The 12459-nt window shown below is 30.8% G+C and overlaps 1 protein-coding gene across 1 annotated transcript; it reads left to right on the forward strand.

Annotated features, from left to right (window-relative positions):
- The first annotated feature begins 5486 nt into the window (after positions 1–5486).
- Positions 5487–9217, forward strand: LOC145643112 (replication protein A 70 kDa DNA-binding subunit C-like). Its single transcript, XM_081694273.1, has 9 exons — positions 5487–5563; positions 6312–6402; positions 6546–6633; positions 6718–6851; positions 6950–7110; positions 7223–7343; positions 7493–7672; positions 8872–8934; positions 9032–9217. Exons 1-9 carry the CDS (start codon positions 5487–5489, stop codon positions 9215–9217), a joined length of 1101 nt encoding a protein of 366 aa, XP_081550399.1.
- The last annotated feature ends 3242 nt before the right edge of the window (positions 9218–12459 follow it).

Genomic DNA, 12459 nt, shown 5'->3' on the forward strand with positions numbered 1-12459 from the left:
ATTTATTAGGTAGTGAAAAGTATTTATGTAAAGACATTAAATACTAGAAATATGTTCACCTTATCCAGCGCCCCGGGGCATTTTTTAGCATTTTCCTATTATAAATGGTACAAAATTGAATTGCTAATTGAATTACGAACCGCTAATTTACAATTAGTGGTTTTATAAATGCACAGATACCAAAATTCAATTTAGTATTATTATATAATACCCCGTATTTTTAAGCCACTTACTTATTATTAACTATGGATTTTTTCAAAATATTTTATTATTATACAAAATTATTTATATGTTTTTACAAAGTTAGATTTTCAACCGTTAACACTTTGTACCCAATTTAGACGACAAAGTACCAAATTCGCTTTTTATAAACAAGTTTAATTCATATGTGTAGTACACTAGTACTACACAAAAATGGTACGTCAACCTACCTATTAGTATTCTACTTCAATATTACCAATTAAAAAAATTGAACTTAGGTCCCTTATGGTTTGCCTAGTCAGCAATTGCATGTCCTTCAAGTTGATGTTTCAAATCCAAGTTAGCAAGCATTTCCCTCACATTTTTCCCACTCGGCAATTGATTTACCCTTAGTGGTGGTTGAGGGACTAAATTCAACCATTTGAAACTATAAGGACTAAGGGGGTGTTTGGTATGGATTTTTGGTAGAGTTGGAAATGGAATCAGTTACCGTTTCCCTTACAATGTGTTTGTTTAATGGCTATAGAAACAAAAACCGTTTCCTGTAACCGTTTCCATTACTTTGTTTCCAAACAAATAATGTTTCCAGAGTAAAATAAAGGGAAACAACTTTTCTATCTCCTCTCTCCTCTCGTTCAACCCTTCTAGTTAGAATTCTCAACTTCGATCGATAATTTTTCTGAAAATTCTCCCTAGAGAACTGCAATGCTCCTGATTTCACTCCAAAATTTTCAGTTTTGACCTAAAATTTACATAATTCTACAATCTCAAGTACGGTAAATTCTTATCATTTTCAGTTTTCTACCTAAAATTTACAGAATTCTACAACGAATTTACAGAATTCTCAACTTAGATATGCTATTATTGCATGTAATTGCTGGCTATTTTTGTGTTTTCCCCAATTTGATTATATTGATTGATATGTGGCTCTATTATTTTGAATTTTATTATTTTTAGTTTAATTAAGTTATTATTCGCTAATTTCAGGGAAAATTGGGTGGGGTGAATTACGAAGGAAATGTGAACTCATTCGATAATATTCATTAATTTTTCTGATTAAGGTTTTGAATTATTGATTTCTGTTAAAAAAATTCGATGTTGATGAATATAAGCTATTTCCCTTTTGTTGAGGATTTCTGGCTATTATACTTATGCTTAAGTTTGAATTAAGCAACCATCAAGTGCAGCAAAAGTTAGCAAAGACAGCAAAAAATAAATGGAAAGATATTTGTTTCCAAGTTATCTATGCCAAACAAGAAGAAACGGATTGGTTGTAATCGTTTATGTTTCCTTAGTAATACCAAACAACTAGTAAGGGTAACACTATATTTTATCCTTTCCCTTACTAATTTGTTTCCATTCCGTTACCTTTACTAAGTTGATACCAAACGCCCCCTAAATCCAAACAAACCCCAAACAGAAGGGACTAATATTATACTTTACTCCTATTTTTAAGGACCGAGGATCGAACTTGCATCTACTACTTCAGCTTCAGGTCTTGGTTTCAAAATAAACACTAGAAGATATTATTTACAAGAATATTATAATCACAGGCGGATCTATAGAGGGACAAGGGGTAGCACATACTACCCCTAGAAAAAAAATCATTAAAATAAACTCCATAAAAGTACAGTATAAAGATTATTGTTCGGCTCCTTGGTTAATATAATCAGTGTTGCCCTGGTGGTCTATATTGTGTGAAGAGGTAGTGAATTGTTTCAGGGGTCAAGGTTCGATTCCCCATATAAACAAATATATATTTTTTTCACTCTCTATTCTATTTTTCTGGGCTTTAACTTTAAGGAACACTACAAAATTAAGTAAATATAGCAACAACTCAAATTTTTTGCTATTCACCAAAAATCCGTTGCCAACTCTAGTTAGCAACAGATTGGAAACGAAAATTTGTTGTTGCTAAAAGGCTTGTTGCCATGGGATTTTGGCTACCAGTTGCAAAACAATTTTGTTGCAATATTTCATGAATTCAAATATAGTTTCCATGATGGTTGATGTTCTTGGTGCATGCGTTGCCAACTTTGGCAACAGATTACCATTATTTGTTTGCTAAAAGTAGCAACAAATTACTAATGTTGGTTCCTAAGAATAGCAACAAATCATTAATGTTGGTTCCTAAAAATTGAAACAAATTATTAATGTTGATACCTAAAAATAGCAACAAATCATTAATATTAGTTGCTATCAACACTACGAGACATAATCCCGATCCCTATTAGCTATTCGGTTCAACCTAATCCATTTACCAATCTGCAACCTCACTCAGGTCAACTTGACTCGACTCGACTCGACTTTGCATGTAAGGCACTGTGAATCCACTCTCAAGAATCGCAGTTGGTAAGAGTCGAACCTGTGACCTTAAAGTCACAAGGTGAAATTCTTACCAACTATACCAAATACTTTTTCTTTAATTACTTATATGCATATAATTGCTAGTAAGTGAATGAAATATTAGAGACAAAATTGAAAAATATGTCTCTAAATTAGGGATGGAATCAAAAATTCGTCTTTAAACTAGAGACGAAATTGAAATCTGTCTCGATTTGATGTCATTATCGCAACAAGTAATAAGAAGATTGTCTCTAAATTAACAACAAATTGTAACACGGCTTGTTTCCAATGACAATAACTAGAATTTGATGTCATTATAGCAACAAATAATATAAAGAGTATCTCCAATGGCTACAAATAAAAATTTTGTTGTCATTAATTACGTTGGTAATTGGCAACAAAAAAAAATACGTTATCATCAAACAACAATAGTTTAGACGACTTGTTTCTAATGGAAACAATTTAAAAATTTATTGCCTTTTTTGTTTCTAAATCAATACAAACAAAATATCAGTTGCCATAATTTTTTGCTATATGGAGATAAGACAAAAATATGATTCCATTTAGTAACAACTAGCAAGACAATTTGTTTTAAACAGCAACAAATCAAAAACACATAGCCATTAATTATTAAATTCTAAAGTATAAAATGTCGCTTTTAATAAGGCAATAAAAAATATTATTTTCGTTGCTATTTAGCAACGTTTCAAAAATCTATTGCCAAACTTAGTTGCTAAAAAGATTTTATTTTTGTAGTGGAATGCCTATGGTAGGCCTGTAACTTTAACTTTTCTAGCTCTTCAGTTTCATTCATTAACAGTTTTACACACTTTAACTAGCTTAAATTTTGAAGTACTCCCTGTTCTGAGAAACTTTATGATTTGGAATACATCCACTATTAATTGAAAATCTTCCCATTAAATTATGAAGTAACATGTTTTCTAATGCTCAACTATGGCTATTATTTAGTTTTATATTAGTAAACAAAATTTATTCAACATTTAAATGTACTACATAATCCTATGTGACAATCTTTTTTCTTATATACAATAAAAAATTTGTTTGTAGTATTTTGATATACAGAATATAAATTATTTGTAAGAAATTAAATTTCGTAAAAATAATTATTTAAAATTTAATGGTTAATAATTACTCCTACTTGGTATGATTTACACATATGCCAACATGAAATTTTGACTAAGCTAATAATGTCAATGATGTAAACGTTGATAGAAGAAGAAAATCAAATGTTGAGACAATTATAACAAGCAGAACATCCATATTTATATGTTTAATCGTACGTTTAAAACACCAATATTAGTTAAAGTGATGCATGTGGATAGTAAAACACATTAGATAAAAAAACTAACATTGTTTGTTCGACTTTTTTTTTTTTTTTAATTTATTCAGTGCTGCCTGACATGAAATCCTGGATCCGCCACTGATTATAATAACCCGTGAAAATAAAAACACACATATTATATTGAAGGAAGAAATTTACAACATTATTATTACACAATAAAAGTCACAAAGACCTTATTTTTATCGAACTCCATGCATTTATTTAGATAGGAAATGAAGAGTACATACTAGGTAATTAATGTCATTAACATTAGTTAATTTTGAGAGTGGATTAATATCCCGGTGATGCCGAGCAACAGTGGTGGTTTCGGGTTGGGTTAACAGCACCATCAAGGCTACCATTAACATTATAGTAACGTATCAACATTCATTTTCTTCTTAGCCATCTTCCTAATGGGTGATTTTAGATTTAAGTGTAGTTGTTTGCGATTTTAGGTTTCAAAGTAACCCTTTTATATATGCTTGTAAAGTTATATTAGATGTAGTACGCCATTAATATTTCTCATTATTTTTATCACCAATAATTGAGAAACACTAGTGTTACCGTTTTGGCTATTTATGTTCCACGTTTTTTTGCATCGATCAATAGCCCAATGTTTATTTACGGAAATCGAGCACATCTATCTATATACTATACTAAAAGACAAGCGCCTCAATGTGAGATTGACAAATGTCTCATTATGATTCGCTGTCTTTTATTATACTAAGATATTTTGTAGAATATTATCTTACGTCTTAAGATACACTAGATTTTTTTTTTTATAAATTTCTTAATTTATTTCCCAATTTTATGTATAGAAGATTTCTTATTTCTAAGGGTATTATATATATAATCAAATGCAAATTACCATAAGTAAATTTCCTATATATAATATTAGAATAGTATATATACTTTGAATATCCTTTTTTTTTGTTAAGAATATATTATCTTAATCTGTAAGATATTTTAGATTATTATCTTTATAATGAAAGAAGATAATTCCTCAAATATTAACAAGCCTATCAAATGCATTATATACACGGTAAACTACGTATGGTAAGATACAAAGTAGGCCTAATTTCCTACAATTTATGGAAGACAAATATACACTAAGCATAAATAACTATAACTTAATGGTAAGCTATAAAGTAAGCAAATATACACTATGTATGATTACTATCTTTACAAAAAAAATACATTGATACTTATAATATATTATGTTACATAATTAGATGGAAAAACGACAAAAATAAAATATAGTTAACATATTAAAATCAAATCATATATACACTAAGCATAAATAACTATAACTTAATGGTAAGCTATAAAGTAGGCAAATATACACTACGTATGATTACTATCTTTACAAAAAAAAATACATTGATACTTATCAATATATTATGTTACATAATTGGATCGAAAAACGGAAAAAAATAAAATATAGTTAACATATTAAAATCAAACCATATATATTCAAATAATAAAATCGGATGCAATATTATTTTTATTATCAACTATATAAATATTAGTCATATCATATAAGTCGTAACAATTTTTATATCAAGGCATATTATCGAGGTTAATTAATATATTGTTAATGGCGTTCACTATGATATCTGACCTTATCCCTTTAAAAGAATCATGGAGAATAAAAGTTCGTATTGTGAGGCTATGGTACCAACCTGACTATTCTAATCCAAAAAAAATTAACTCACTTGAGTTAATTTTAGTTGATGAGAAGGTATACTATTATAGGTTCATAAAGTTTTTGTCTTTTAGATGTGTTTAATTTTTGTAATATGTTTACTCATAAATTATAGTGCAAAATTGATTTTGATATGATAAACGCAGGGATCCAAAATATAAGCAACTATCAAAGAATCACTCATTCGACGATTTGAAGGTCTTGTGAAAGAGGGCACTTCCCGTTTTATCTCTAGCTTCGGAATGATTACTAATGCTGGCAAACATTTGGCTACTAGCCATGCCTATAAAGTGAAATTCTATTATAGGACTATTGTTAGGGATTGTGAAGATGCACAACTTCCTCAATACGGATTTGATTTTGTGTCCTTCGACAAAATCCTTAAACAACAGGTCAATGAGGTGATTTTAGTAGGTACGATACATTGTATCAATTTATTAACCATTTTTTATAAATTTCGTATTTTATAAAATAATCAACTAATATTTTTTATAAATAATTATAGATGTTATTGGAGAGCTTACCGGCATGGGTGATCTTATCAATATTTCAAAAACTGATACCCCAAATCATCAATTCGAATTAGCCTATATATACTTCACATTATTGATTTTTGTTATTATACATATAAGGCAGTAACTTATATAATGTAATTTTAAATATTAAAACTCTTTTTTTATGTGTTGACTTCAATTACAATTATCTTGTATTTTGTAGCAAAAACAAGCTGACTGGTGTATTGTATGGAAAATATGCTGAACAACTTTCGGAGTCTACTACTAAAGATGACATCCAAGGACTCATACTTGTAGTACTATAATTTGCTAAGATTAAGATTTTTAGAGAGGATATTTTATTATATATATTTATATATTTAAATTATGATAAGTAATTTTTCGTCTAAATTTAATAATTGTATTAACCAAATTACCATGATCATAACTTTTCTAGATGAAGTTTCTATATCAAATTCGTTATGGGCGACAAAATTATTCATCAATAATGAGGATATACCTGAGGTGCAAGATTACAAACGAAGGTATTAGACATTGTTTATCATATTGTACATTATTATTATTTTTCAATTTAATTGAAACTAATACATTTTTTATATTTTTTTTAGCGTTCAAGGTGAAAAAAATTTCACAATTGCATGTAATAAGTCACTTGTCAAGTCAAAATTTACATTCAATATCAGATGAGTTCTTAAATTTGAATGAACGAAAGCAACTAGACGAGATTAGTGAGACTAATGAGGTAAAACATATAAGTTTTATAATTCAAAATTTTCTGATGGAAATTATATTGACATTAAAATAAATTATTAACTTTTTTTAATATATTTTTTTACATAGGAATGCTTTTGTGTGACTTATGCTACTATTATTTCTATCGAATATGATAGCAAGTGGTATTATAACTCATGCAAGAATTGTAACAAAAAGGTTGACTATGAAGGTGGTGGAAAATATTGGTGCAAAAAATGTGACTCACACGTCAAATCTGCACCACCAAGGTAATTGGTGTTATATTATTGAATTACAATTGATATTAGATTTTAATTAGTATTTATTATAAAAAAAAAAAAAAACACAACTTATGTCAAGTTCCAATAACATTTTCTACAGGTATAAACTTACAATAATAGTAGAGGATGATAGTGGAACTGCCAGTTTTGTTATGTTTGATCGGGAAGTTTATCAAATTTTGCAAATATCTGCAGTGGATTTGAAAGAAAAATTATCAAAGGTGTATAATTTTAATCACATTTTTTGTTGGCTTTGTATATACTCAGATAGTTTTGAACAATGATAGTAATTATCAACTATTCTAAATTATTTTGCTTCGATTGATTCTTTAATAATTGTGACAAATATATATATTTTATATATTTGTAGGATGGAAAAGATGATTCATTTCCCGAAGAACTTGACATACTTATCGATAGGAAATTTTTGTTCCGATTTCATATCTTTAAACACAATCTTAGTCATAGTTGGGATAAGTATACTGTCCTAAGAATAAGTGATGATGAACAATTGATTAAATCATTCTTGAATGTCAATGGTGGTTTGCAGGTAATTAATAATTGGAAAAATTGCCCAGAATAATCCGACCTTTGCCTCATCCGCCCAAAATAATCCCACCTTTTGATTATTTTTTAATAATCCGACCTTTAATACTAATCTGCTTCAAATGCTCCCAAGTTACCTGCAACCGGTTGACTAGGTAATTTTTTTTCTTATTAAGTTTAATTTACACTTGTCACAACTTGATTAGTTAAAATAATAACTTTTAATTTTAATTTTGTTTAAGAAAAGATCATTACTAATAATTTTAATTAACAAATTTAAAACTAACTTTATTAAAAAAAATAATTTTTTTAAAAAAATAAAATCTAACACCGCCACCAGCTCGAGCAAGAAACCTCCCCGCCCCATCATCGTTCCAGACCCCAGCTCCGGCGCCCAGATTAGTCGTCAGCCCAGCGCCAGTCGACGCCCCTACCTCGGCTCCTTTCGTCAGTTCTAAACCACCAAACGTCCAAACCAAGGCGCATGTAAGAAGGAGAGGGTGGTCGAAATCGAAACTGAGGCGTGGGATGGGGAGGGGGGCCGAAATCAGGGTGAGGGGAAGGGGAAAGGGTCGGAAAAGGGATAGGGGAAGGGAATGGAGTCGGAAAAGGGATAGGGGAAGGAGGGAATGAAGGTCGGAATTGGGAGGAAGGGTTTTTTGGATGGTGGTTGGTGGTTTAGGGGGAGGGGGATAGGAGTCGGCGGTTCAACGGGGATAGGGGAGAGAAGTCGGCGCGACACTCCGGCATCGGGCGGCAGGCAGCGGGGAGGGTTGCAAATTGGTGGGAGTGGACAACCGTGGAGGGTGGGTGGGCGGGTGGCCGTGGTGGGGATGGTTTTTTTTTATTTTTAATTTTTTTTTATTTTAAATTTTTAGTTTTATGAAACAAGTGGTTTTTTTAATTAATTATTAATTATAAATTTTTAATTTTTTCATTTAATTTTTTAAACCAATCAAATGTCGACACATGTCATATAATTTGCTATAACAAGTTAATTGACCGGTTGGGAACATTTAAAGGGAATTAGTATTAAAGGTCGGATTATTAAAAAATAATCGAAAAGTGGGATTATTTTAGGCGGATGAGGCAAAGGTCGGATTATTCCAGACAATTTTTCCATTAATAATTCATGTTATTAAATTCAAAAAATATTTATCCTTTATAAAGCTTTAACGTATTATTTAATTTATCATGTTTCAGGAAAAGGATGTGGAAATTGAGTCTATGGATGAATCAAGTAAATCTTCTGTCGAGAAAGATAAGGTCATATATTAAAAATCTACCACAATTCTATACTTTAATTTTTTTTTTTTTTTTATAATATGTATTGATATATATACTCTGTATTTGTGTCTTGTAGGAATTGGCCACCGTTGTATATGAGAATGAAAACCCTGATGTATCCTTTATCACACCAACAAAAAGACCTCTCGATGATGCTACAAATGTAGGGATTGATGATGAAACAAGTTTGGCACAACGCTCTACTAACAAAAAGAAGGTCGTAGTTAAGATTGAAAAGGAAGACAATACCAACATTGGATGATTTTTAGCTACTTTTAATGTTTTATATAATAAAAAAATTTAGGACCTCTTAATAATGTTAGAATTTTGAATACAAAATAAATTGTCTACATTACGAGTTTTTCAATGACTATATGGAGTGTTTCTTTGAACGGTTTTATCTTAATAACATGATAATCTTATTAATTTTATATCTTCTATTTGTATTAATAGTATGATATTTTGAATGTGATAATCAATGAATATAGTTTATATTAGATTCCTTAACCATGTGAGACACTAATGATAATATGCCATATTTTTTTATACATAATGGACATTTAATTGCGGATTACATCAACAACTAAATGTCCATTATGAAGTTTTTTTTTTAAGGGTTTTTTTTTTTTTTTTAATTTGGTAAAAAAATTTATATTTATATACTATACTAAAATACAAGTGCCTCAATGTGAGACTGACAAATGTCTCGATTCGCTGTCGTTTATTAATTTTTTAAAAATTCTATACATCTTATTTTAAATAAATACATAAATTAACAAAAATTCTCATGAAATAAATTTTTTAATATCATACTATATAAAAAAAAAACACACACACACACACATAACATCTAGCATGTAAGTGACTATGGTAAGATAGTACCCGTCAAAAGAAATAAAATTGTATACTAAAATATTTTGTAGAATATTATCTTACGTCTTAAGATACACTACATTTTTTTATAAATTTCTTAATTTATTTCCCAATTTTATGTATAGAAGATTTCTTATTTCTAAGGCTATTATATATATAATCTAATGCAAATTACCATAAGTAAATTTTCTATATATAATATTAGAATAGTATACTTTGAATAATGTAGTATACAAAGAAGTATTTCAAAATTTGCCATGAGAATGTATTACTCAACACTAATTAATAAATAAATTAATATTCATTATTTGCTAACGTTGTTTTAAATCTACATTGTTAAACTCTCTAACTTTTTTTGTAATCAATTTTTACATTGCTGTGCTACAATTCATGGACTTTTATTAATGCCCAACAAATGGACGAAGTAAGTAGAAATTGAAAGACATTAAGTATTTTAATTAGATTTTTGTGGTTAGAGTAGAATAATTTAATTTTTATTCAAACAGTGTATGTGTTGGTCTGGAGCTTAAATTATTGATTTGTTTATGGTATTTTTTTTCTTCGTATAAGACAGTTATTTATTGCATGATTACTTATATGATCAGGAAGCAAGAAGTTTTAACAAAAACACTTCTACAACGACATATCGTTCACAGTATACAGTTCATGATAGTTTTGTTTCATATTTTTATTACTCATAAATTGGATTAATATCGCATATTATTAGTTAATCTTATTTAATATTATAAGTCGTGCATCGCACGGGAATTGTACTAGTTTTACTAACTAGAAGGGCTTAAATCAGCCATTACAAAAGCATGAATCTCAGTAGGATACTCCTCTAACCACACCTTAAGGCCTTCAAAATTACAACTTATCTTAGCTAAGACATGAGCTTCAAGCCTTCAACCATAAACTTGCCTTTTTGTGGATGAATCTTTTAATATGGTATCAAGAGTCAACGTGATAAGAAACATATATGTTAAAGGACCCAATTAAACCTACTGTTTAAATAAGCACTGTAAAAATGGTTTGACAATTCGATTTTAAGTTGGAATAAAACGGTTTCAATTTGTCACGGGTAGCTTTGAATTGGTTCAGTTGGCCGACGGGCGGTTCAGTTCGGTTTTGAGAATTATCGGTCCGATTTTGCTTAAATTTTGTACCGCTTTGAGTCGTAAGTGATTCGAATAATAATTGGTTAGGATTATAAACGAATTTAAGTGCAAACGGGTTAATTTGGATCAGAGTGAGTTCACCCAAATTCGGGTTCATATCGGTTTGAATTGTAAACAATTTCAGTAATAATCGGTTTGGGTCATAACTGGATTGGTTTGAAAAGGGTCGGTTTGGGAGATGGTTTACTCAGGTTGATTCGAGTTCGGGATCAATTTGGTTCGGGTTGTAAACGGTTTAGGTCATAATCAGGTTGGTTTTACAACGGGTTTACCCAAATTAATGCAAGTTAGGGTTCAAATTCAATTCGGGTTGAATTCGAGTTAAGCTAGGTCTGGTTGAAACGGTTTATTCCGTTAGTGTTTTGGCTTGGGTAAGTGAAAAAAAATAATGTTTCGATTTAATATGGTTTCTTTTAGGTGGGTTTAGGTTCTAAGTGTGTTTTGACCGGTTAGCGAGTTTTGTTTTATATCAAGTCGAGACTTTGTCAATTCATTTTCAGGCATGCATTAATATAGGGGGGTATTAAATACAGCCATCCCAAATGATTAAAACCGCCAACTTTTAGTGTGAATGGACAACCATACCCTTAGTACTTCACCACTATCTTCCCTCTTGCCGCCAATCACTAACACCTTGACACCACCACCCCAATTGACGACTAACACCACCACCACACTGACTGGCGACGACAACCACCACCACAACCACCTTGACCGGCGTTAACCACCACAACCACCATGACCAGCGACCCACCACATCCCCCTCAAAGATGACCCACCACCTTCCCTCTTTGGCGGAAAGGTGGTGATTTTTTTTTCTTACAACCGTACCAACCGGAACCCAAAATTGGTTACCGGGCACGATAACCGGTTTTGGGCTCCGGTAATCATGGAATCGGTTAAGGTGAACGGTAATCGGAGCCAAAAACCAGTTATTGTGCGCAATAACTGGAGCCCAAAATCGGTTACCGTACATGGTAACCGATTTTGGGCTCCGATTATTGCGCACGGTAACCGGTTTTGGGCTCCGTTTACCGCAATTGCTTGAAATAAAAAAAATATATTAAACCACCACCACCACCTTCCCGCCGACGGGAAGGTGGTGGGTCGTCATAGAGGAGGGTAGGGTGGGTCACCGATCAAGGTGTTGGTGGTCATTGCTGATCGGAAGGGGTTGTGGGTCGTCGGGAGTATAAGGGGTGGTGAAGTAATAAGGGTACGATTGTCTATTCACACCGAATATTGGCGGTGGTGATCATTTTTGTTGACGGTGTTTAACAATTCACTTAATATATTAAATCGTATATACAAATCCTTTTGGTATTCTCTGTCTTTTTATGTTTCAAGTTTAGTTATTAAATTATATAAATTTATATAGCATATAATTGTTTCATTATGAAGTTATTATTAGCCTCTCGTTTGATCATGTTAAAGACCGTGTCATACATAATCA

This window comes from Chenopodium album, chromosome 8 (assembly GCF_948465745.1).
Source record: "Chenopodium album chromosome 8, dcCheAlbu1.1, whole genome shotgun sequence".
NCBI classification, from domain to species: domain Eukaryota; kingdom Viridiplantae; phylum Streptophyta; class Magnoliopsida; order Caryophyllales; family Amaranthaceae; genus Chenopodium; species Chenopodium album.